Genomic DNA, 26751 nt, shown 5'->3' on the forward strand with positions numbered 1-26751 from the left:
GCTGGAGTTCCCACCTCTCAAGTCTGGGCCTACTGCTGCACCCTGGTCCCAAGGAACCAACTCATGGGTCTCCCAAGCCTGCTAAATAGCTGAGCCTATTCCTAGGACAAGTGCTCTATTGGTAAACCAAAGTGCCAGAAGGCTGGGGCCACCAGTTTCTTCAGAGTCCACATGCCCAAGTCTCAGATGACTGGTGTCCAGCATAGTCCTGCCCACATCACACAGGTTCCCCAACAAAAGCATCACAAAACACTAGCCATTCCATGCTGGCCGTGAGTCCCAGAGGCAGTGAGTGCTTCAGGGCATGGACTTGCTTGAGGACAACAGCTCCCATTAGGGGCACCCGTTCTTGGGACCTTCACATTTAAACTCAAGCTCCTCTTGGCCACGGCTGCCCTCGTGAAAGTGTGTGCAGTGGGGCTGGGAAACCTCCTCCACAAAGATTCAGAGAGTGAACACTTCGGGCTTTGGGGGCAACCCATCCACATCATCTTTTTTTTTTCTATTTATAAACAGCCCTTTAAGAATGAAATAATCATTCTTAGCTCCCAGGCTGTGGACCAAACCAGCCTTGATCTGCCAACCCCTCGTGTAAGATAACTTACGTCAGGCAAAGTTCAGGGATTTGAATTTAGATGTGGGCCAGAACTCCTCTATGCTTATTTAATTTAAAGAAAGAGACAATTCTGCTGGACTTCTGATTTTTAACAAAATTCAACCAGTTACCACCAGCCCACAGCCGCGTGTGTCAGAAGATCCAAATGGCCTTCTTAATCTCTTCCTTACCCTGTACCGCCAACAGCTCCAGGTATGTCCCTGAACTCATCGGAAGGTGCCTGATAGAGAAGGAAATGTGGTCAGCCCCCACCTGCTGCAGCCATTCCTCGGCATTTACTGGTGCTGGGCCCTGACCCAGGCACCCTGCTCTCCTTCCCTCCCTCCCTCCCTCCTTGCAGAAAGTTCCTCACCATACCACGTTCCATTCTGGGGTAGATTCTGGGCCCCAGAGGCAGAGATGCCCAGTTACACCACAAGTGCACAGTAGGGCTGATACCCAACCGGGTCTGTCTACCCCTAGCCCACACTCCCAACTCCTGGGCCAAAGCCTCTTGTCACTCTGCAGCTCAGCTTGTGCCTCTAGGTCTGGCATCCAAGTGCTTCCTGTGCCACCCCACAGGGTCCACAGGAACAGCATGCAGATTTGGTAACTGGCCAGCGGAAGTTGCAATAAATAGGGACCGTGCAGCTCCTAGCAAGGCCTTCGCAGAGGTCTCTGAGCAACTGGGAGACCTAGGGCTAGGGAACCTCCTTCCTACTGCGTGACCCCAGGGAGGGTGAAGGGAGAGAGTGCCAAGGAGTGCTGGGACAGGGCAAGGACTCTGCAAACTACTACAGGGTCACATGGCCATAACTCTGTTGCTGAAGAGAGACAGAGCTGGAGAGAGGCCTAGGTAGCAAGCATACTTCCCACACACATGGCAAATGAGCCACTCACACCACACTTGCCTTCCTCCTCTCTTGAAGAAGCTCCTGAACCCTCAGCAATAGCCACAGAGAAGGTGCCAGAGTTATACTGTGTCCCAAACTATCAGGGTGACATGCAGGAATGGGCAGAATGGGCAGAATGGCCCTGGGGTGCCAGGTAGCAGGGGAGAAACTCTTCCTCCTGGGTTTGGAATTCAAACAAGCCCCGCCCCCCTCACCCCAAGACCTTCTGAACTGCCTTCCCTAGGGGAGTCCCTAGGACTAAAGGTCATCTGGTTTTGGCGCCCAGGGCCCACTGAGAGAGACCTGCCTATTCCCAATAATGGAGCGGGGCGGGGGGGGGGGGACGGGGAGGCAGAAGGGGAGAGGGAAGCTGAACATAGATCCTTAACCACAAAGCTGAGCATACCAAGCACTGGCAGCATCTGCCACAACTCTAGCCAGGCCACCTCCTACTTCCAGACACCCTCAAAGAGCTGGCACAGAGGTAATCAACCCCTAGAAGTAGGGGGCAGGCATTACCTGTCCTGCAGGGATGGACTCCAAGGAATCAGAGCATCCCCTGGCAATGGGCCGGTCCTCAGGAGTAAGACTGTCGGTGGACGAAAGGCTGCTGGCCAGGGCCTCCTCTTGCACAAACATGATTCCTGGAGAGACCAGGGGCAGGCGGGTGGGACAGCGGGGCAAGGAAAGCAGCCATTCAACAAACAGGGCCGGGCCCTCAGGATTCCAGCATGGCGGGGGCTAGTCAGACCCTTGAACCCAGCCACATGGGCTACAGAATGAAATGTTAAAAACTGAACCCTTAAACTAATTTGAAGAAAGAACAAATGACTGATTATCTAATCTCAGGGTAGAGAGACTTCTGAACCTAAATCCACAGGAAGAATTTGAAGTGTAACTACATAAAAACTAAACTTTTATAAGTAAAAAGAGAAACCTAAGATAAATCAAAATAAAATGAAATGAGAAAAAAGTACTTGCAACATTTGACAAACATTTATATTTAATCTATAAAAGTCTGCTACAGATGACAAAAACGGGGAGGGGTAAAGCTAGAAATCCCATTAGGAGACAGAGAGCAGAGGCAGACATATTCCACAGAAGAATGGCCAACAAGTATCAGATGAAACAATGTTCACCCTTCTTCACAAATAACCATAGAAGCTGCCTGCAAGTTGGAACAAGACACCAGTTTTCCTCTCACTTTGGCAAAGTTTAGACTGACTGCATTGCCGGGACCTGGCCTAACTGGGTAGAGGCGGGCACGGGGTGTGAGCTGGCCCACCTGTCGGGAGAGCAGTTTGGCGTTATGTCTATCAAGAGCCTTACATGTGTTCATTCCTAGAGCCTCTTCCCAGAGAAATGACTAAATGCAGCCCCAGCCCGATCTGATAACTCCACAGAGCATCACAGACACACAGGGGCACAGGGCCTCGAGGACATCCCATACCCAGTACCTGTGGCCTGCTTCCCACAGGACACATCCCACTGACCCTCCCCTGGACAGCACACATTGACGTATGTACCCTGGAAACACAGGGTGTTTTAAACCCCTGCTGAAGCTGTTTTATGAATACAGTATGTCTGGACCTGCTGTTTCATTCCAGCCGGTGGGAGGTAAAGCCTTTTTAAACGTTCCCCTCAGTGCAGCTAGTCAGATGTACACTGGGTATCAGCCCCTGGTTTCACAGAAACCTGGAGGAGCCCAAGGGCTCACCTCCACGGCCTGGCTTTAACACCAGTTGCCCCGGGTCCAGTGAAATGACTAAGCCCCCAGAGGTCAGACCCTAGTCCAGCTCAGCTGTTGCCTGGGGACAAGACAACTCATGTGGCCCAGGTCTCCTACCCATGGGGTAGGCAGACCAATAGCCCAAGTCCAGACCCCATTCCCTGGTGCAAGCGAAGCAGCAAGGACTCTGCACAGGCAGGAGGGACAGCAAGCACACAGCGATGCATAAGCGTACTGTTCTCTCCGAGAAGCCTCCCTCCTCCCTCACATGCTCAGATCCTACCCAGCCTTTGAGGACCCCCTCACACACCACCTCCACTGTGAAGTCCTCTGCTCTACACATACCTCTTCCTCTACGAAATGCCCCCAGATCATTCTGCCCTGTTCTCCCTTGGGCATAGAGCTCACCTCCCCAGGAGGCTTCAAGTTCCTCAGGGGCACTGCCTTGGTCATCTTGAAAGCCCCAATAAGGACGTGGGAGAGGGAAGCCCTTACTGACCACTCCTGATGAGCCGGGAGCAGTGCCCAGTGCTTCCCCGGTGTGAGCTCACGCATGCCTCTGTTATTTACCACAGTTCATCACGTCTAAGATGCGTAGATGTGGTGCCATCTTGGTCTTAGCAGGTGTCCACGGAAGGTTTTCACACGACTCCGTCACGAATACCAGCTGGCTGACAGCAACTGTGAGACACCACTGACTGAAAGACGCATCTCAACTTCAGAAATGTGTGGAAGTGTGTGCATCTTAGAACTGATGAAGCAGGGTGCATATACTTTACAATTGAGAAAACAGAGCTTCAGAGAGGCTGCAAGTTGCTTGAGGGAACACGGCCAAGGAAGCTGGGATGCAAACTCAGTTGGCTGACCCCCAGGAGCTCCTAACCACTAGTCTACAGCCTCCTGTCAGCTCGACACCCTGCTTAGAGACTCCCCCCTGGGGTTTCACACATCAGCCCCGACTGGTCACAATCCTCCATGGTTCCAACAAGCTGGCTAACAGCTCCTGAGACAACCACAGGCCTGGTGTTCACTGGACAATTCCCTTTCACGCAGGCCCCCGAGTGTCCAGTTTATTCACAAATATATGCACTTCTAGGGAATCAGGCTGGGAGCAAAGCTGCTCCTACACAGGAGAAATCCATGGCCATTCAGGCAAGATCCAGCAGCACAGGACTAAACACAAGTAACCCTAACCCGCGCCCACCCCCTCCCCCCCCGTTTGGATCTGAGGCAGTAAGGAGGGGGATAGTCTTGCTGCCTTCTTCCTGGAGCACAGTCAGTATAAATCAGAGCCACTCAAAGGATGGGGTAGGGGACAGCAGGAAAAGTGCTCAGATGGGGCCCAACCTTTGTTTCTCACAAAAAGTAAAGAGATGTGCACACAGATACATCCACTGCAGGTTTTATTTATGAGAGGTGCAGATCTGTAGACAGTATCTAAATGTCCAGCAGCTGGGAAAGAGGAACAGACTACAGTAAGCCACTTGGTGGTGGGTCCCCAGGAGTGGGGGGCAGTGAGGAAGTGAGGCTGAGGCCTGGGTCTGGCTGGTGCAGAGACTTCACCATCAAAGGGGGGGTCGCCTGCAGACATGGCCCTGGGGGCAGATGCCCCACTACCCTGCCTGTGGTCTGTCCTTTACCAGCTTGTTCCCTGCTTGCTGGCTCACTCACACAATCAATTCCATAAAGGCTGACTGAGAAACCAGCTGGGCCCTGGCCTAGAGGACCAGTTGCATCCCCCTGCCCCCCAGAACCCTAGTCGAGTGGTTCCTCCACAGTGCTCTGAGGCCTGAAGAGGGCTTTGACCCCAGGGCTGGATATGGGGTCAGGGAAGTATCTTCAGTGGGATATAAACCTCTCACCCCCTTTATGTAAAAAAATAAAAATAAAAATCTCTCAGTCGAGTGTTACAAAAGCAAACTGACAATCGCTCTGGCAACTAGCGTCACCACCCCTTCTCAGGAGTGCTCTCCCACATTTCTAGGTTGTGGCCTTGGTGCACTGCCCTGCAGCAGCTGCCTTTGCCTGAGCGCTGTCCCCTCTCCCTACCCAGCCTTCCTCTCTCTGATGTGGTGGCCGCAGAGTGTCCTGCACCACAGCTTAATCTCCCTCTCATCCTCTGACGTTCGTCACCTCCCCTGCTTTGCTAGCATAAATAACGCTGCAGTGAGCATTTCATCTCCCCTTCCCGTTATCTTATCCCACCAAGATAAAATCCCCGCCAATGGGGTTACCAGGTCAAGGTGTGGGAACGTTTTTCTGGCTCTTGAAACATAGGGTCAAACTGTTTTCCCAAGACCTCACACCAAGTTCTGCGTCTCCAGGAGCCCGGGTGGGCGGGCGGCGTTCCTTCCTGTGTGTCCCGAGCCTCGGCTCCACTTGGGACGGCACACCCTCCCCTCTTCTGTGGGGGCCGGGCCAGCAGACACTCTCATGGGACCTGCTTCACTCACTCATCTCCGAGGATGCCTGGGTTCAGAGGTGAAAGCCCTTTGAAAACTCTAAGACAGTGGGCGGGTGAAAGGGATTGGTCTTCCATGGGTCCTGGACAGCCTGTCTGGGCCCCACAAACAGTGTTTTGGGGCTGAGCCACAGAGATGTGGTGATGACAAAAGCAAGCTCCCCATGCAGGCATCAGGGCAGCCAGCTCAAGAAAGTAACAAGGCCTGGCTTCCTGTGAATAAGGAGCCAATCCACCCGCACTGCCTGTGGGGGAGTGGCGCCCTAAAGAGCCAGCAGCCCTGAGGCTGTTCAGAGAGCAGCCTCAGGGCCCCATTCGATACCCTGTGGCATCCTAGAGAAACCAGAGGTGGGTGTCAGAATAATGGGGAGGGAGGGCCTTCACTAAACAAACAACAGAGCTGAAATCAGGCCAGGCATCCCCACCACGTGCCACCCAGAGAGGAGCTGCTTGCAGGCCACACACACCTTCCCTGTGTCTGAACCCTGCTGGGAGCAGGTGCCAGCATCTCGCCCCAACCCCAGCCCAGCCAGGGGGTCCAGTAGGGCCTGTGTGGCTCTGCTAGGCAGAAAGCTACATATTCGATTACCTTGGTTGGAGAGGATGGGCTGGGGCAGGGAGGTGGATGTGGGAGCCATGGTGGGAGGGGAGCTGCTGGGTCTGACGCAGGGGGCAGCAGAGAGCCGGCAATCCTCACCAACCTAAGAGGGGTACATAAGTCAGCCCAGGAGAAAAGAGAAGGATTGAGAAGAATAGAACTTGACAAGCCAGGGATGAAGAGAAACCCAGAGGTTCTCACAAACATTGGGGATGGTGAGTAGGTCTCACCTAGTCTTTACAACCCGTGTGGCAAGCACTATCACCACTGCCACCTTACAGATGAGGACAGACAGGCATGACTTGCCCAAGGTCATGCAGCCAGGACTCAGTGGCTCTACATGCACCCCTAGCCCAGGCCCCCGGGAGCCAGCTGCTTCCTTGTTGGCTCTTCACCACTCCTCTCAACTCTCACACAAAGACCCACCTTCTTTTCAGGGTGGCCCAGCTTGGACTTGACTTCCTTGGCTTTCTGAATTGCTTTTAGCACTTCCACAGTGTCCAGCTCCTTCTCCGTGGTTACCGTGTTGTCCAGACAGACCTACAGAGTCAAGAAATAGCTATGAGCCCAGGGGCTGGCCAGCATGGTGAGTGCAGACTGGCGGGAGCTCCGCCGGAGTGCGGGCCAGGCCCCATGAGGCTCAGCCCACTGGGAGGTGAACTCCTCAGCCTCGACACAAGTGACCTGGGAGCTTCTCAGAGTGGTCCAGGCAAGCCCCACGCTGCCTGCTCTGTTGCTAGGAGTCCCTTTCCAAAAAGTGAAGCAGAGTACAGGGCCCACTGAGGGGGCTGGGAATGGGGGAAGGTGGGTACTTGAACAAACCCACCTATTACGGCAGAACTCAGATCAGTGAAAAGCAACGGGGAAGGCGTTCTGGGCGAGGGAACTGGAGGACAAAGGCATGGGAAGCGGGCACCTCTATCTGCAAATGTAGGAGGGGCTGTGGGTTGGCAGGCAGCATGGGACAGGCAGTGTGATCAAATGAGGGAAGGTCCCAAGGGCCTGGAGCCAGGAGGGGAAGAGATGCCATCCTGTGAACATTGTCTTGGTGATACTTGGGGACAAAAAGAGATGGGGAGCGGGGAGGATGAGAGAAGAATGAAGACTTCCAGGTATGTTCTGGCCTAGGATTTGGGAGAATGGGGAAGAGGCCCGCTTGAGGCTGAGGAGACAGGTAAAACTGGCTAACTGGCTGGCATGGTGGCAGCTGGCCAGACACACTCAGCAGGCAGCAGATACTGGGCTACGCTACAATGGCAAAGGCGGCACACCCTTTGGGTTCATAGTCAGATTTCATGCCCAGAAGTTGCCTAGGAAACATGATTATTTTAAACACTTTATTTCTGACCCTTGCCTACAATAATCAATGTTACTTTTAACAAGCTGAAGTCAGTCCCTCCACATTTAGTCTGTGCCTGTGGATTCTTGGGGAGCCTTCCTGGGCTGCTGACAAGATGGGCTGCAGTGAGGGTGAGGGCGTTTTTTTCCTGGGGAGGCAGCAGACTTCCCAGAACTGAAAGGCCATTTAGGGTGAGGAAGTCCCTCTGGGGCAGGCAAGGATAAAACTGGACATCACCCCTCGTTCTGCCTGTGAAAATGTGGACTCAGTTGAGACTGTCTCTCTGACCAAGCTAACCCCCACCCCACCCCCACCCTGGCAGCCTACCTCAGACGCCCTCTCTCCGAACTGAGCCAGCACCTTGGTCCGGTAGTCAGGGATGATGCTCAGAGGGTTGTTCAGCAGAGCCACGTGCTCCAGACACGGGAGGCTGCCTATGCTCCTGACCTCCTCCATCTGCAAAGCATGAATTCCATTCCCCCTGCCCCTTCTTTTAACACTCTGGCAACATGACAACACATTTGACGGCCTCTCTTAGACGAAAGAACGCTTACCATTCTTCAAAATGATAAACATCAAGGCACAGCCATCCCACAACCCTGAGGTCCTTTTGGAACACGGCTTACCTGTTCGATTCTGTTGTCGCTGAGATCCAGGTTGACCAAGGAGTACAGCTTGTGCAGGCCACTCAGACTCTCCAGAAGGTTACCGGCCAGGTTCAGAGTCTTGACGTTCCCTAGTTTAGTATGAACTCCTTCCAAGGAGGACAGCTTGTTGTAGGACAGGTCAAGGTGCACGAGGTTGTACAGGTGCTGTGGCAGCATTGAGAACAGGGCAGAGTAGTTCAGGTCAAGGCTCCAAAGAAAGGGGACTGATATTAATGATGTGATGGGCCTTCCAGCCTAAAATGATCAGTCCCACAGGTCAGCCCCACTGCCTCTGTCCACTATTTGGGAGGGAACTCCCTCTTTCCGTCTGCACTTGCCACAGCCCAGTGGCACCCCCTGCAGAGGCAGCACAGCCAACTGGGTAGGTGCAGTTTGAAAACGAGGCTTGCATCTTCACAATGGAGGTGCATCATCTTCATCTCGCTTGATTTGTATTTATGCATTCTGGGGAACTAAGGCAACAATCGCTCAGAGTGTCTCTGGGACCCTAAAGGGATAGCAGCAGCCCCTGTTCCTATAAACCTTAGGGACACCCAGATACCTTTCAAGTGACTGTGAGAGAAAACTCCAGGGTATGGCCCAACTCCCAAGGCTGCGCAGCCTTCTGAACTCTCAGGGACCCCAGAAGAAGGCTGTAAGTGGCGAAAGTCTCCAAAGGCATTAATTACCTGCAGGTTGTCCACGACTAGCACTCCATTGTGACTCAGGTCCAGGAACTCAAGCTTTGGAATCAGTTTCTTGTGGAAAAACAAAAACAAAAACAAACCAACACTCCACATTATTCTAGGAGGCTGGACCCTATGCACCCCTGCACATGGAAGACAGACACCCTGGGACTCTTCCTTCTGACCTTGGACTCCTGGGCTGGCCATCTCTGCGGGGCCACTGATGTGACACCTCCCAGTGCCCACCCAGCAGCATGTCCACAGGAACACAAAGGGACCCCAGTGATGAGCACACACCCCCATTTTTATGGAGCCCTTGGCTTATGAAGATGACAAATGGCAAGGTCCCAGAGAAGGAAGTCTGCCCACCTCTCTTCCCCCACCCTACCCATTGAGAAGCGCACATGCAGGAATCACACTACTTCCCAAATGTCATCTGGATGTTATTCTTCCAGTAGCACATCTGAACCTGTGGAGTGATTTTCCCACTTCACTCCTTAAGAGTAAATTTCATTATTCACTGTGTTTTTATATCAAATGTACATATAATTAATATGCACTGTTTGATTCTAAGTGCTATCTCACTTATTTTAAATAATCCCATTTTGAAATCAATTAAAAAATTGCAGGCGATGCACAGAGCCCAGGTTTTCTGTGGTCCTCCCAGAAAAGCCAAGTTAAACACCCAACCTCAGTGTTCAGAGAAGACCCTAGAGCCCACCACTGACAGCGTACCACAGACTCGTCAATCTTGGAAATGCTGTTGTGGCTCAGGTCTAGAGTGGTCAGTGCTTGCCACGTGGGGATGATGGCAGTCACGGGGCCTTCCAGGGCTGTGCCTTCTGGCTCCCACTCATCAAATTCTGAGGCTTCAGGAACGAGGACTTCCTGTGTAGGAACATCTGTTGAGCACACTTGGGCCCTCACGCAACACTCACTGGGAATGCAATCATTGCAAAATTTCAGGAAGGGTTTGAGCATATTTAGTATGTGGAAGTGAACTTGCATTAAAGTTGGGCTTCGGTTCATATGTCTTTAAACGATTGTGAAATAACTGAAAAGCTTAGCAACATAACACTATTTGGTATACGTTCTGGTCCTGCTTCACAAGCAAATGCTTTCCAAGCTCACAAGGGCCTTTTGCCATCTATATAGTGATGCCTTTTCTGGCTTAAATCTCAGAGGCTAAAGGTCACAATTCATGGTGTTTCCAGACACCTGTGCTTTCCAAGCTGGCACTGTGGTCCCCACTGTGCCCTTTCAACTGTTACTTCACAGGGCTCAAACCCCGCAGTTCTGAGGCAGCAGCACAGAGCACAAGGATACCACCGAAGGGAAGGGAGGCAGGTGTCCCTGTTTTGACTTTCCATTCCCACGAGACTTCTCTTGATAGATTATTTCTGTCCCCGTGAGCCAGGCAGCAGGAAGTGCTTCAGAGGGGCATGGTTGCCTGGCACCCTTGCTCTTGACACAAGCTTCTTTCTTTTAGCCAGTAAGCCTCAAATTTCATCAAGTCCAAATGTTGATCAGACATTCTAAAGCCAGTGATTTTTAACCAGTGTGCCATAAGAATTTTTAAAACATGCAATACCTGACTATTTAGTCAGGGGCACTGACCTCTTTTCCCTTAGATTGTCATTAAAAAAAAAATGACAAGAGCCAACACAATGATAGCCGTCCAGCGTGAATGAATCAAAATTATACCTTTTTGGGGGGCAAAAAATATATTTTGTGGTGTCCTGCAGAATTTTAGTGATTTGTTTATGTGTGCTATGAGATGAAAAAGGTTGAAAATCACTGGTCTAAGTTACAAAAGTAGCCACTGTGCTTTTCTGGAGAAGGGTTTTAACGTTACTAAGATGCAACCCATAAGGTAAATAGAAAAGACACCTAGCATTCTCAATTTGAGTATTTCTGTTGTTCACATACAAACAGGGCCTAACATATCCACAACCTCACCTGTCTCATTCAAGTTCACTAAGAACAAGACACAAACAAATGCTGAGTCAGGGTTTTTTAAGCTTAAAGAAACATTTACCTCAGTCTATCTAATAAATGTCCTGCCACTTGCCACTGCTTGACAATTCGTTCATCAAATACCAGTGACTTTTTTTTGAGGGGAGGGAACCCAGTTCCTTAAAATATCTTGTTTAACAGCATGACTTTTGATGAAGATGTAGAGACTAAAGCGTCCCAGGGGCTGCTAAGAGCTGGGAGGTCTCACATGAGTGTGCAGCTTCCCAACCCAGACAACGTCCAGCTTCCGGTGTCTGATAGTGGCAGTGCTCACACCCACCCTTGCTGGCAAGACCACAGCACAGGACCCTGCCCCACAGACAGTGTCCAGGCAAGAAACGAGGTGCTCACCTTCATCGAGGTTGCTGAGAAGCGGACACTCATTGTGGCTAAGGTGGGCTTTGACGCGACCAGTCCCCAGATGTGCTTGGCATCACAGTGGCTTATCTAGAACAAGGAACAGCTTGTCTCAGGGCTGAACACAAAGGCCATGCCTGAGAAACAGATGCTTTAATACATTTTTTATCATCCATTAGGGAGTCTCCTTTCATTTTTAAAATGGTAACAAAATTGGCATCATGAACCCAAGAGTTCAGTAGTGAGTAATGTACTGTATTTCCTGTTACGTGTGGGCATGCCAAGGGCAGAGAATTCTCAAAGCCCTCTGCCAGCCTGCCTTGGGAAAGACGTGCAGCTGGTTCTGCCCGACCCTCAGGATGACTTCTCACACTTCCCCTTGAGCACTGAGGAGACCCAGAAGGGGCCGGGCACTGGTGCTCCATCCTGTCCACGACAAATGCTGCCCACAACAGGGGCAGCGACCTGCAGACCAGCCAAGAGCAGCAGTGGCCGCTCTTTCTCTGCCTTCAGGTTGGCCTTACTTACCTAGATGAAATCTGCCACATACTGACAAACTCAAAAGTAACAGCATCTTACAATTAAGTCCAGACACCCAACATCAAAAATACTTCTAGCCACACAGTCACAAGCAAGTAGATACTTGTGCAGGACTCAGCCTTGCCTGCACTCCAGGGGCCCTGGGCCTTACCTCCACCTGATGAAGAGACTTGAATATTGACAGATCAAAAGGCAGCAGCTGCTCCTGAATGTTGCTGGTCCCAAAAGGTCCTTCTGTGCCAGAAACCTGCAGCCACAGGTATGGCTTGATTCAGGGATGCTGCCATACGGCTCCATATCCATGTCACGGGGCAGTGCTGCAGCAACTGCCACCCAACGAAGCTCTGCCTGGCTAAGAGGCAGGATGGGAATGTACCCCATCAACAAAGCAGGCTAAAGCTGAGGTTTAAAGCAAAGGACACTGGGTCATGACTGCCCCCTAGTGCTCACAGCCAAGAACACCAAAGGTGGCCTTCCTTGCTGGGATGGCCCAGCCAGCCAGTGAGCTGTTAGGTCCCATGCCCACAAATGAGCTGCCGCAGCTTTACCTTAAGGTACTTAAGGCGACAGGTGAAGTCCAGGATGTGCCCAAGGTCAGTCTTGGCGTCCCCGCTGGCACACGTGGGCTTTCCCTGCTGCAGCTGTTCGGTGACTGCATAGAGCTGCAGGGGCCTGATGGCAAAGACCTCGCCGGCCCCCAGGAGCTGTTCTCCTGCAATAGCCATGCCCCGCATGGAGGATGAGCGTCCACCTCCAGCCCAGTCCCAGTCAAGTGGCCAGGGCATCTGCCCACCTGGCTAAGAGTTAACAACTACTGGGCAAATACCTGCCATGTGCGGTGCACTGCGTCAGGACAAAACCACAGTCCTGGGCACACAGGAACAGCTGCCCTCCTTAACTCATGGTGGGCTTAGGGCACACCCAGAACATGCAATTACAAAGGAGGGAAGGGCCACGGGAAAGTGCAACTGGGGAGCCTCCCTGAAGTGAGTCTGTTAAAATCTGAAGTACTGAACAAAGATAAAGCTGATGCAAGGCAGCATTGTGGGCAACAGACCCGTGATGCAACCTCCAAGATGCAAACATCTTGAGTTAGGGGGTCCTAAGTTGCCAGCAGAGTGCAGGGCATGGGAGCAGGCAGGGGTTCTGAGCCAGAAGATTGGCATTTGGCCCTCAATCGGCTCCTTCCAGCCATGTGCCCTCAAGCAGATCACCAGGCCTCTCATCCTCAGTATCCTCATTGGTACCCACTGGGTTGGGGGGTAGGCAGTAGATGCTGAACACTCACAGAAAACACGTTACGTTAGCTACTGTAACTATGCTCTCTGGCAGGGCTATGACCTATGCTCAGCTTCTGTTTGTCATCTGAACTCTTTCAGGTAAGGACAAACCAGATGCAAGAGGACACAATGCCACACACCTTCTCTCCACCATAGGGCTTTGAACTAGATCCTAAGCTTGGGGTTAGCCTCCGAGATAGGAACCAGAGAGCCCTAAGTGAAGGACCACAGCTCCTCAGACCTGGCTGCCTGCAGGGCAGGTAGGTAGGCAGGCAGGCTTAGCTGTGGACCAGATCCAGGGCCTTAGGCAACCGTAGGGAGGTGAGCCCTGGCTAGCATTCATTTGGCACAGACCAACTGATGGAGTTCTGTGCCACCCTGCACCCCTGGCTTCCTAATAGGGTGGGCAAGTTGCACCCAGTATTTTGGGGACCCCTGACCACATACCTTTTTCAAAGAGCTCCTCAGCCAGAGCTGCAGTGATGCCATTTATCTCCTGTAGAGAAAACAAAACCCAGTTAGGAAGTTCCCCTGTCCCTAGTCACTGGGACTAACACATTCCCTATCTACCTCCTCTGCTGTTGCAACACCAGCTCTCCACAAAATTAGACAGAATAAAGGAGAGAGTAAACCTGTAATGAATCAAGGTACACAGAAAGGGAAATTAAATATTTCCAGTTATATGAACATTGAAAATGTCTCCTTAAAAGCAGAACAGAAACCAGACTAATGCTGCAACTTTAAACCCACACGGGCACTGGCTGAGAGCACGAGACTCAGGAGGCTGGCAAAGCGTGGCTGTCAAGCACTTGCCAGGAAGCCAGCAGCTCCCAAAACTGGCGCTGAGAGAGCCCGGAGAGGGCATCATGGGAAAGAAGTCCTGTTTCTTCTGGGAAAGGGGCTCCCGTGACCTTTGTGAGATAAAAGACCTCCCAAAGCCAACCCTCCCTGACAGCGACCATTGCTGCTTTCTTTCATGCTTCAAAGGTGTCTTAGGAGAGTGAGCACTTGCTCTCTTTCTGTGCTTATCCCTTCAAGCCTTGCAACAGTGCCACTAGGCCCCAGGGTCACAAGAAAGAGGGAGGAAAAGAACTCTTTTAGAATGTTATGATGGAGGAGGAGGCATGACAGGGACAAGTCTTCAGTCAAGTTCTGAAGTCCTAATTCATGATGGGCAGTGGCCTGAGCACACACAAGGTAGTGGCTCACTCAATCCTACCAACGCCCTATGTGAGAAGATATTATTTGGGAACCTGTTTCTCAGATGAGTACACTGAGCTGAGAGGTGTTGTAACTCTTCAGTTAGAAACTAGCAAAGCCACATAGCCAAGAACTCAGTCATGAAGTCTCTCAGTACACAACCAACAGCCACAGCACTTTAGTGGTATAATCGTGGGGTTGGCAGGGCCCCTGGGCCCTCAGCCCCACATCCTGCAGGTAAGAATTTCAACTAATTGACAGATGGCAGCCAACAGGACTTTTTTATAAACAGGTCCAGATGGAGGTTGCACAATTGCCTTCCTAACTCACAGGAACATCTCTGCCACCAGGATATGCAAGTCACGTGTTTATGAGATTTGAAAAGCACCAGGTTACAGGATACAGGGTGTCCTTTTCCTGTTTATTCCCCCCCACCCCCTCTTTGGCTCGTTTGTCTTTTTCGTATCTTGTATACATATGCTGCCAATATCTTCTCCCTGTCTGCGTATGACTTTTCCCTTTCTCATGGTGGTTTTTCACTTTTGTGTTGTTTAATCTGTGATTTTTTTCTTTGTGAATTCTGGGTCCTCTTCCCACACCCAAAGATTATACAAATATTTTTCTAATGTTTTCTTTTAGTACTTTATGGTATCTTCTAAAAATGTGTTCATGTTTTTAATCTGCATGAAATTCAGTTTAAATATAATGCAAGAATAACTTTGAGATCCACTTTCCCTTCCCAACAAAGACAAAAAGCCAAAGAGGAAAAAATGAGAAAACACGGCCCCAGCATTAAGGGGCTTGCAGTCTAGAAAGATGCAGGGTGGAATGTGAAGAGCCATCAGAGGGCCAGGGGCAGGCTCCAAGCAGCAGAGTGCCCCAGCTAGAGAGGGGAGAGGTTGTCAGTTCACACTGGAGTTCAGCTTTAATTTCTTGCAATGACTTAAACTCAATTACATTTTTACATTTTCCTCGGCTGCTGTGAAGAAACGAAGATTAGGAAGAGCTTGAATCCAAAGGCTCCTTTCTCTACCAACAGTTGAGAACCAAGCCCTGTCTCCAGATCTGCACCTTCCCATTCCCCTCGCAGCCTGGACAGCCTTGAGAGTCCTGAGCAGCTCCAAGCCCCTCCCTGCCGTTATTCATTCTGGGGCTCCTAAGTGGTCTCCCAGGGGCAAAGGACTCCCTGCCCCACATGCCCGCCCAACCTGTGCTGAAGGGACTGGAAGTGCTTCAGGGTGCCACAAATGTCTGAACTAAAATGTATTTTTTTTAAAAGACATTCTTTCTACCTCAATAAAAATTTCATTTAAAATTACTAGCTGTGTTTAAAAACTGTAACACCCACCCCCAGATGTATTATAGATCAATTGATCAGGTTCCTGCCAAGACCACATGTTGCTGTGCAGCCTCGGGCAGCAGTGTGAGCTGCACGCAAACATGCCATGGACTAGTGGGGCTGTGGCTCTGCAGCTACCATGCTGAGTGAGCACGTCTGTGCACACAGGATCCCCATAGCCAGCTGCCTCTACTGCACACACGCCTGCACTCAATGCACACCCCCAGGCCTCCTGATGCCTCCGCTTGGCACATGCTTGAGCTGTACACTCAATGGGGCATACGAAGGGCTCAGTTACATACACACACACACATACACACTTGTGTCTGTCTCCCTGTGTAACTTTCACGTCTATGATGAGGCATTCTAGCAGGAACCAGGTAGTAAAAATTCCTCACTGAGGGATTCAAGCCTAAACTGACTGAAGAGAGCTCCACAACTAAGTAGCAAAGAAATGTTACCATTTATAGCCTCACTATTTTGCAACTAAAACAAATGATGGATGGGAATGCTGAGGGCTGATGCAAAGATAACAGGTTCATCATAACAGCTCCTGATTTCAAATTTCAGAAAGCGTCTTTGTTCTAGGCAACTGGCTTTAAAATAAGAAAGTAATATAGGTGCCACCACTGAAAGGAACGAAGGCCCTTTCCTAACCACGACAGGCCGTACTGGCTGGCACCTGGTGCGCCCTGCCACGGGCCATTGGTCTTTCAGGCCCTTTACCTTCACTGTGCCATTTCCTAAAATCCTCAAGAGCCAGGGTCATCACTCTCCAGCTCACAAAAGAGGAACTGGGACACAGAGAGGTTAGATGCCTGACTTGGAAGCAGCTGGGTTGACAGTTAAACTTGCTCTGCCTGCCTCTCAAGTCCACAGTTAGATAGCCTCCCCCAAAATGGAGTGCTGGAATTCTCCCTGGGATTCGACTTTACTGAATTTGAAATCCTCTGCCCTATAGGGTTCTGGGATGAGGTCTGTCACTGAGGGTACAGGAGTATGGGGACACAGCTATCTGAAAAGAAAGCACAGCAACAGGCCCAGTGCCCTCTCACGGCAACCCAGGGCTGCACCAGCCCCCAGATTCTCCATCTCAAGTGAGGGTTGGCTAGGAAAGCAGAGTGCCTTCTTTTCTTGCCATTAAAATTCATACTGCAAAAGAATGAAGTTGGACTCCTACCTCACACCATATACTACTTACAATGGATCAAAGACCTAAACACGAAAGCTAAAACAATACAATTCATAGAAGCAAGCATAGTTGTACATCTTTGTAACCTTGGATTAGGTAAGGTATGACACCAATGGAAAAAAAAGGATAAAATGAACTTCACCAATATCAAAAACTTTTGTTTCAAAGGACATGATCAAGAAAATGAAAAGACAATCCACATCATGGGAGAAAATATTTGTGAATCACATTTCTGGTAAGGGACTACTATCCAAATACATAAAGAATTACAGCTCACCCTGGCTAGTGTGGATCAGTGGGTAGAGAGTCATTCTGCAAACTGAAAGGCTGCCAGTTCGATTCCCAGTCAGGGCAGGTGCCTGGGTTGTGTGTTCAGTCCCCAGTTGGGGGCATGTGAGAGGCAATGAGTCAATGTTTCTCTCACAGATCAATGTTTCTTTCCTTCTCTTTCTCCCTCCCTTCACCTCTCTCTAAAAATAAATCAATAAAATATTTTAAAAAAAGAATTACAGCTCAACAACAAAAAGACAGATAACCCAATTTTTAGAAGTGCAAAGGATTTGAGTACATTTTCCCAAGGATGTCAATGACCGATAAATACATGAAAAAAGGCTCAACATCATTAGTCATTAGGCAAGTGCAAATCAAAACCACAATGAGGTACCACTTCGTACCCACCAGGATGGCTATGAATAAAATGAACAGTAACAAGGGTTGGCAAAGATGTGGAGTGATTCACAATGTATACACTGCTGGTGAGAATGTAAAATGGTGCAGCTGCTATGAAAAAAAAATTGGCATTTTCTCAATAAGTTAAAGTTACCATGAGCCAGTAATTCTACGTTCAACAGAAACGAAAACATGTCCATGCAAAAACCTCTATGTGGTCATAGCAGCATTATTCATCATAGCCCCAAAGTGAAAATAATCCACTTATCAACTGATGAGTGGATAAACAAAATGTAATATATCCAAATAGACTATTCAGTCTATAAAAGGACCGAAGTACTGATTCATGCTACAATACAAAAGGACCCTGAAAACATCATGCTAAGTGAAAGAAGCCAGTCACAAAGGCCATATATTGTATGATTCCATTTATATGAAACCATGTAGAGAGTAGGTTACTGATTGCTAGGGGCAGGGCAGGATGGAAAATGGTTGCTAATAGTACAAGGTTCCTTTTTGGGGGATGAATGTTCTGGAATTAGTGGTGACAGATGCACAACTTGTGAATATACTAAAAACCAGGGAGCTATACACTTTAAAACAGTGAACTTTTTCTGGTATGTGAATTATATCTCAATTAGAAAAGAAAACAAAAACCTACACCTCAGCGAAATAAGAGTTCCCTGGGTCTACCCTGTCCAATGTCAGCCCTACAAGAGGTACAGCAAGTTGGGAAAAATTTCAGAGAGGACACAGATGGGACAGAGGTTAAGAGAAACATTCTCTAAGAGCTCCCAGTCTATAGAAAAGGTTGACAAATCTTTAGGCCCTGTTTGTTCAAACTCATTTGAGGATCTAATCTAGCGGTTCCAGATCTGGTGCAATTTTGCCCTTCAGTGGGTATGTGGCAAAGTCTGCGGACATTTTTTGGTTGTGATTAACTGGGTGGGTGAGGTGCTACTGGCATCTAGTGGGTAGAGGCCAAAGATGCTGTTATACAATGCACAGAACAGCCCCCCACAACAATTACCCAGCCCTAAATGTCAACAGTGCCAAGGGAGAGAAACCCTGATTTAATTCAATGAAGGGTCAATTACTTTTTTAACTTCTTGGATTTATATAACCCAGGGGCCTCTTTGATAACAGTAATTTTAAATATGTCTATATTGCTCCAAGCAGTAGAGCATGAACAAAACCACAACCACACATGTGGGCCAACCCCAAGCCCATCTCAGGTAAACGTATCTCCAGAGAGAAGTGCAGGCTTTCCCATGCTCAGAAATGAGAAAACCTGAGGCCTCTGAAGAGACTACCTCCTCGAAGACCCAGGTCATAAGCAATGAATCATACATTGAAAGGGCTGCTTATCAAGTTTTATCCTTAAATAGCTAATCAAAGCTTCATAAAGTGCAATATATTTTTTATTAAAGTATATTTTATTGACTATGCTATTACAGTTGTTCTAATTTTTCCTTGTCCCCTTCCACCTGATTCCCCCTTCCCTCCTGCAAACCTCCCCTAGTTCAGGTCCATGGGTTGTGCATGTAAGTTCTTTGGCTTCTCCATTGCCTATACTGTTCTTAACACCCCCGTCAATTTTGTACCAACCAATCATGCTTCTAAATATCTATACCTTTTCCCCCATTCTCCCCCTTCCAGCTGATAACCTTCCAGGGGACCTCCATATCTATGATTCTGTTCCTGTTCTAGTTGTCTGCTTAATCTGTTTTTTAGATTCAGTTGTTCATAGTCGTGAGTTTGTTGTCATTTTAATGTTCACAGTTTTGGTCTTCTTTTTCCTAAATAAGTCCCTTTAACATTTCAAACAGTAAGGGCTTAGTGATGATGAACTCCTTTAAATTTACCTTGTCTGGGAAGCACCTTATCTATCCTTCCATTCTAAATGATAGCTTTGCTAAATAGAGTAATCTAGGTTGTAAGTTCTTGCTTTTCATCACTTTGAATACTTCTTGCCAGTCCCTTCTTGCCTGCAGTTTCTTTTGAAAAATCAGCTAACAGTCTTATAGGAATTCCTTTGTAGGTAACTCTCTGTCTTTCTCTTGCTGCTTTTAAGATTCTTTTATCTTTAATCTTTGGCATTTTAATTATGATGTGTCTTAGTGTGTTCTTCTTTGGGTCCAACTTGTTTCGGACTCTCTGAGCTTCCTGTATTTGTCTGTCTACTTATTTTGTCATATTGGGGAAGTTTTCTTTCATTATTTTTTCAAATAAGTTTTTGATTTCTTGCTCTTCCTCTCCTTCTGGCATCCCTGTGATTCAAATGTTGGCCCTTTTGGAGATGCACCAGTCTTCTTAAATTCTCCTGGTTTTTAAAAATTCTTGTTTCTTCATTTTGTTCTGGTTCAATGTTTATTTCTTTATGTTCCAAATTATTGATTTGAATTCTGGCTTCCTTCCCTTCACTGTTGGTTCCCTGTGAATTTTTATTTCCCTTAGTAGAGCCTTCATTTCTTCCCTTATGCTTGTGCCGTATTTAATGAGATCTTTGAGCATTCTGACCACTGATGTTTTGAACTCTGTGTCTAATAGGTTGGCTGTCTCCAAATATCTTAGTTCTTTTTCTGGGGTTTACTCTGTTCCGTCATTTGGGCCATATTTCTTTGTCTCCTGATTTTGGCATCCTCTGAATCTGTGTACTAGGTAGAGTCACTCTGATTACGTTTTAGTGCACCTGTTAAGTTGTATGGGGCAGAGCCTTGGGTATTTTGCCAGGGTAGGACAACCATGGCTCTGTATGTGTGTGGGAGGAGTCAAAGAGGGGATAATGTAGCTGCTGGCTGACTTCTGGGGGGCTTGCCTGACCCTTGCCTCATTTCCAGTCACTTCACCCATTTCCCATGTGTGACTGGCATCCCTTCAGCTGCTGTCCTGGTTGTGATCCCCAGGGTGGGTGGGTTTGCATACGCTCTGGACTCACCTGAGAAACCAGCAATTTCTTCCACCATTCCAACTCCCACTGGGTTTACAGCCAGAAATTATGAGGCTTTCTTTTCCTAGCACTGGAGCCCTGGGCTGCACGGTCTGGCCTGGGGCTGAGTTCACTTGTTCACAAGGTGTCTCCTTGATTTTTATCCACCACACATGAATGTGGGGCTGCCCGTTCCACTGGCCGCCTCTCCTGCTTGCTCCATCTCCCAAGTCCTCTCCACTCCGACTCCACGTTTCTACCCCTCCTCCCTGTCTGGATGAATACAGCTTATTTAAATTCCTGGTTGTCAGGCTTCCATACAGTTCTAGATGTGTTTCTGGGTGATTTTCTGGCAGTTGTGGGTATTTTCTGTTTCTAAGTTAGTTATGTTCCTTCTTATGGTTGTGCCTATAAAGTACAGTATTTCCTAAAATACTAACCAGTAAAGTTTGTCTGAAAGACTCCTGCATTTTTTCTCACACAAGGAAAGGAAACGTAAAAACATGCCTATACCAGGAAACTGCTGCTAATCACATACATTTCTGCCAGGCTCAATCTAGCATTCCATGAAAGGTTCAGCTGGCTCACTCTGAAAATACTTCAAGAAAAGTTGTGTTTTAAACATGTTTGGACCTTTAAGAATACAACCCCGTAAGTCCCCTCCTAAAAGGTAAGACTGAAAAAGGAGTGGATTCTTTTCTATCTTTATCACATAAAGGGAAAATAATTAAATGTAAATAATTAAAAAATCTATCACCCTGCCCTGGCCAGTGTGGCTCAGTTGGTTAGGATGTTGGCCAGTAGACTGAAGGGTCACAGTTCCATTCTTAGTTAGGGCATGTGCCTGGGTTGCAGGTTCAGTCTTGGGTCAGGGTGCATGCGGGAAGCAACCAATCAGTGTTTCTCTCCCTTTCTCTCTCCCTCCCTTCCCCTCTCTCTAAAACCAGTATGTATGTCCTCAGATGAGGATGAAAAATAATAATAATAAAAAAATCTATCACCCAGAGATAACTACTACTACTATTTTGGTGCATAACATAGAACTCCCCTAGACAAATATAAAATCTTTTTTAATACAATGGGACCATACTCTACATCAGGGGTGTCCAACCTGCAGCCCATGAGCCGCATGTGGCTCAGGATGGCTATGAATGTGGTCCGACACAAAACTGGAAATTTACTTAAAACATTTTTTTTTTTTGGTGATTACATTTTGCAACATATTTAATGTGTGGCCCAAGACAACTCTTCTTCTTCAAGTATGGTCCCAAAATGCCCAAAGGTTGGACACCCCTGCTCTACAGACTGTTTTATAGCTTGCTCTTTTTATATAGCAATATATTTATTTTCCTATGTCAACAAACACCATTCATAGCCACACCATCATTTCTCTAGCAGAATATCCAAAGATCTGGTTGTACTTCTTTCTTTCTTTTTTTAATCACATCATGTTGGACTTTTGTTTTTCAGTATCTTGCTACAATCCTGGAATGACTACCTAAATCCTTTCTACAGTTTCCTAACTTTTTTCCTAAGAATAAATTCTAAGAAGTGAAGTTGTGTCCTGGCTGGGTAGCTCAGTTGGTTAGAGCATTGTCCTGATATGTCAACAATGTGGTTCAATCCCCAGTCAGGGCACATACGAGAATCAACCAATGAATGCACAGATAAGTGGAGTAACAGATCGGTGCCCCCCTCTTCCTCTCTCTCCAAAATCAATAAAAAAAAATGTGGAATGGTTGTTTTTAATGTTTTGGTTTCACATTGCCAAACTTTCCTCCTTGAAGCTTGCCAGCTCATCCTGTCACCAGCAACCCCTAAAAGCTGTTCCTTTATCCAAAAATGAGTGCAGAGCTGCTCCACTACATACACCCTCATCAGAGTAAGTTATCCACCCTCACTCACACCTCACACCCTGACAATGACCCAAGACGGCAGTTCTGTCAACACAAACTGATCCCTGAGTCTTGAACCAACAACTCAACACTAGTCCATGTCAGGTGTTAGCTGTTTCTAATCTGTCCCCATCCATTTGGATGGAAATCTAGCTTAAACACCCACAGACCATTTTTGCTAACCAAAAATGCCTTATGTTGGGAGAAAGCCTCTCTGTAGTTATAGTCCCACTAATGTAAGGCCAATCTGTCAATAGACATGCTACTGCCTACACCCCGTCTCCACCAGGGTGATGTTCTTCCATCTTCCACCTCAGGATCAAACTCCAGCCCACCTTTCCTCCAAGATAAGGTTTATACTGGTTTGCTACCTTGGGCTTGGGTAGTTGTGGGCTTGCAGGCAAAAGAGAAGACCTGAGAAGAACTTACATAAAACTGAAAATGCAAGAAGTGGGCCAGCACTCTGGGGGCCACACCAGGGAAGGTGGCGAGGAGTGTCTGGAGATAGACCTCCAAATCCTTCTCCCTCTTTTCCACCAAGCTTCTTGAGTTTTTCCCAATTATCTTTTTGGGCGGAAGCAGATTTTTATCAATCTTCCTCTCTGCAACAAGCTGCAAGAAAACATAAGCATATTAACCACAGACCAAGAGGCTCTGTGACTGCGCAAGACCAAGGCAAGCAGCCTGATGCCTGACATGACTTCCCCAGGTGCTCGTGGCAGCTGTACCAGGATTAGTGATCAAACTGGTGCATCTGGGCTTGGCCTCATCAAGTTCAGTCAGTATCAGAAATACCAACACAATCTCAGACAGGAAGCTCCATCTGGAGACATTTAGAAAAGGAGACCTCTAGGTATCTAAAAATCACCATTTTCTCCAAACAAGAAGGGAAACCACTCAGGGCGGTGGCCTGTCTTTAGAACACTCAGGCTGCAAATACCCATAAAAAGGATTCTCTTTCCAAGAGCAAACAAAAAAATGGAATCATAGCCAGTTTTAAAGTACAGGTTATGGAATAACTATATGCAGGTCAACCAACTTTAAATCTGTTTACTCCTCAGGAAACTGTCCCAGCATCTCATATCCAAGCTATGACTGTTAATCTTAAAACTTAAGTTCAGCCCTGGCTGGTCTGGCTCAGTAAATTGAGTGCTGGCCTGCAAACCAGGGGGTCACTGGTTTGATTCCCAGTCAGGGCACATGCCTGGGTTGCAGGACAGGCCCCCAGTTGGGGCTGTGCAAGACGCAACCTATCGAAGTTATCTCTCACACATCAATGTTTCTCTTCCTCTCTTTAAAACAAAACAAAAACAAACAGAAAACTGAAGTTCAAATATGCTCCTTGTGCACTAGCTCATGCTAGGGCTGAACTCCCAGGAGCCACCAGTTTTTTTTGCCAATTAAATTAATAAACTGGTTTATTAAAGAACACTATAGCATGGAGTCTGTTTTGTCCTAAAACTAATATGTGGCACAGTGAGAACTTGGCTTAAAAGCCCCCAAGCCCTGAGGTCCCCCAGCTCTCATTACCTTTTCATGCAGGTCATGGAAGTCACTGTAGCGGTGCTTGACTGTCCACTCATGGTTGCCATCAGTGACCTGGATGATGTAAACCTAAAAGGGAAAAGAGTCAGTCCTTGCCTAGTCAGTAACGAGAAGAGCCCCATCCCAACCCCAGCAATAGCTGTAGGACACCCAGACCCTCTCAACTCCAGGCCAAAGTTAGGCTGACCTTGTCCACCAGCCTCTGCACCTGACTCTTGCTATGCAGCAGGGCACCCTCTTGGCCTCCTGCATGGCCTACCCACTGGATCTGGCAGGCACATGAGATAAGTCTGTGGTTCTGTCCAACGGTGAGGAACAAAAAAGGTGACTACCATGACAAGGCATCTCTTTAGTTTCTTGCTTCCATTCTCCAGATAACCCAAAGCCCAATCCAACTGGAGCTTCAGGTAAGGAAGGCCACCCTTCCGAGGGAGGCAGAACAGGGCCAGGTCTGGCAGTGCCAGCTTTTCTGCTGTATTTTTTCTTAGGGACCCTGCCTATATCCTGGAAGCAAGCCTTTTTCCAACCCTTTGAGCTGGCTAATAGTTGTGATTTCCATTGCTGAGCCAAGAGTCAAAGCACTAAAAAGCTGATGGGGAAGGGGTGGAGGGAGGGGAGAGTGGTCATGGACTATCAAGGCAAAATGGCTCAGAGATTAGGGGACTAGGCCTTGGAGTTAGGGAAAACCTAGGTTCAAAACCTGGCTCTTGAAATTTCCTGGCTGTGGCTTATGTATGAATCACTTATATAAGCGACTGGGAGCTTAAGTTTTTACTGAGCCTCAGTTCCTCCATTATAAAATCTGATAGATTTAAGAATGAAATAAAGTAATGCATGCAAAATGCTTTGTGCAGGTTGACATGCAGCAAGTGTTCAATGAAAAGTAAAGTGTATTAATAATATTCAACTCAGTACACCTAGAAACAAAATGGTAGGGTAGGCCTGGGATCATCCACCTCCTCTTGCCCATTCAGAGGAGGGGCTCAGCACTGTGGAATAAAGAGAGCTCTTTGGGGCTGACCCTCCAGCTCAGTGCAGCTCGGGGTTGATGGCCAGTCAGCCACTGGCTTAGAGACTTCAACCCTCACCTAGAGGAGGACCCCTGGTCCTAGTGCCCCACCCCTTTCTGCAGCAAGCAGGGGAGGGAAAGGAGAAAATAATTAACTGAGCTGATGTCTCCACATAGAAGCAGCCATTTCTCCAGGGCCGGACTATTGCTCCAGGATCCGCCCTCAGCCCCTCTTCCCAGCCTGGCAGCTTCCCTCCCCCTTCTTCCACCTAAGAAAGGAGGAATGACCCTCTGGAGGAGGGTTAGGGTGAGAGCAGAGGGGATGAGGCAAAGGCAGGTCCAAAGGCTCCCACCCTCCGCGAACAAAGGACAGGTTGCTGGGAGGTGCTCAGTAAGCCCCCACCTCAGGCAGCCTATCAGGCCCTAGGTCGGGCTTCCAACTCCATCACATTCGGAAACGACCCCCCCCCCCACCGCCTACATACACACAATTCCTGTCCACCATCTCTCCCGCAGTATTGAAGTGTGCATTTATGCTTGCTGCCCCAACATACTCCCAAAACCATGCAGACCCTTCAGATTCCTGGGTCTTGCATTTTCAGCCCTGAGGGACCCCCCCAATCCCCCGTATATGAGATCCATCTCTCCTCCTTGTCTCTGCCTGATCCTCAGGACCTCAGGACCCCAAATCTGCCCTCGTTTCTGGAGCAAATCTCAACTGCGACCCCAAGTTCCCCAGATTAAAACCCTGCTCCCTCTCCTATATGGACTGCAGGGTTCTTCGAATTCCATTCATCAGACAGACACCCTTTCCTTAATCCCCTCCTCCTGGACCCCCGTCTTACCCTCCCAGGCTGGCGCCCCTCAAGGCCTAAAGAATCTAGAGGTGCCTCTTCCACACCTAAATCTCCCTCCTCCCCAGACTCCCTTTATCCCTAGATCCTCCCCAACCCTAGCCTCCTTTCCTGAACAAGCACCCCTTCCCAAAACCTCTCCCTGGGGTTCTTCCCGGACCTACGGGGCCCACATTCCTTTCCCAGATACTCCTATCCAAGGACCCCGCCTCGAAATCGCTGGCCCCCTACCCATACCTCCCTGGTTGTGGAGCCCGAACCTCCTCCCCAACCCCCACGACTCGGGTTCCGGGTTCCAGCCACCATCCCCGGTTCCGGCGTCCGCGCCCTCAGCACACCGTATAAGTATCCACGAGCTCAGAGCCCACGACGCGCGCCTCCTTCGCCGGCTCGGCCTCCCGCTCGGGCCCGAAGATGCGCACCACGGTCGCCATATTCCGGGCTCCAAGGCCGCCCGGCGAAGACAGGCAGCAGCACGGGGCGGGGTCAGCGTCCCACCGCCCCCAGGTCCCCACTGTCTCCCGGCCCCACCTCCGTCGCGCGCCACCCCGCCATCTTGGCCCCACCGCTTCCTCACGCCTTCGCCCCGCCCCTCGCGCTTTTGTTGACAGCAGCCACTCTTGGTGCGCGTGCGCAGATCGCGCGGGCCATCCCCCTGTGTAATTTGTACCTGGTTTGCGTAGCCCGCCGCACTCTTTGCAGCTAGGGAGAAACTGAGGCTCTTGGCGGGTAGCTTTGGGCAGCACCATTTGGGAGGGAGAACAGAAGGCCTGGCACCTCCATGGCTACCTGCAGCAAGTCAGCGCTCCGTCTGGCCTCAGTTTCCTCCTCTGAAAAAGAGAGGAAATAATGTCCTCTCCGCGGCTCCTGGGCTCATTCTCTCTAAGTCAACGAGAGGGTTGAAGAAGATACCAGGCGTGCTTAGAGCCCAGGGCAACTCTGTCTAGTTGTTAACCTGTCCGAGACTCGATATCCTCT

The 26751-nt window shown here is 49.0% G+C and overlaps 1 protein-coding gene across 5 annotated transcripts in view; it reads right to left on the reverse strand.

Annotated features, from left to right (window-relative positions):
• Nucleotides 1-26353, reverse strand: part of NISCH (nischarin) — a 33586-nt gene extending 7233 nt beyond the window's left edge. For 2 of the 5 annotated variants that reach the window (XM_053929444.1, XM_053929443.1), the window contains exons 1-16: nucleotides 26112-26353; nucleotides 23896-23979; nucleotides 22795-22977; nucleotides 13589-13637; nucleotides 12410-12573; nucleotides 12013-12108; nucleotides 11316-11411; nucleotides 9684-9836; nucleotides 8952-9020; nucleotides 8242-8427; nucleotides 7943-8071; nucleotides 6703-6816; nucleotides 6268-6379; nucleotides 3788-3898; nucleotides 2008-2132; nucleotides 787-836 (exon numbers count right to left, since the gene is read on the reverse strand). In XM_053929444.1, coding sequence (XP_053785419.1) covers nucleotides 787-836; nucleotides 2008-2132; nucleotides 3788-3898; nucleotides 6268-6379; nucleotides 6703-6816; nucleotides 7943-8071; nucleotides 8242-8427; nucleotides 8952-9020; nucleotides 9684-9836; nucleotides 11316-11411; nucleotides 12013-12108; nucleotides 12410-12573; nucleotides 13589-13637; nucleotides 22795-22977; nucleotides 23896-23979; nucleotides 26112-26207 — 1817 coding nt within the window. In that variant the 5' untranslated portion in view covers nucleotides 26208-26353. Of the gene's footprint in view, nucleotides 1-786; nucleotides 837-2007; nucleotides 2133-3787; nucleotides 3899-4603; nucleotides 5687-6267; nucleotides 6380-6702; nucleotides 6817-7942; nucleotides 8072-8241; nucleotides 8428-8951; nucleotides 9021-9683; nucleotides 9837-11315; nucleotides 11412-12012; nucleotides 12109-12409; nucleotides 12574-13588; nucleotides 13638-22794; nucleotides 22978-23895; nucleotides 23980-26111 lie in introns of those variants that run through there. The other 3 variants (XM_053929446.1, XM_053929445.1, XM_053929447.1) reach the window with 2 other exon arrangements.
• Nucleotides 26354-26751: the final 398 nt, after the last annotated feature.

This window comes from Desmodus rotundus, chromosome 8 (genome assembly GCF_022682495.2).
Source record: "Desmodus rotundus isolate HL8 chromosome 8, HLdesRot8A.1, whole genome shotgun sequence".
Taxonomy (NCBI): Eukaryota; Metazoa; Chordata; class Mammalia; order Chiroptera; family Phyllostomidae; genus Desmodus; species Desmodus rotundus.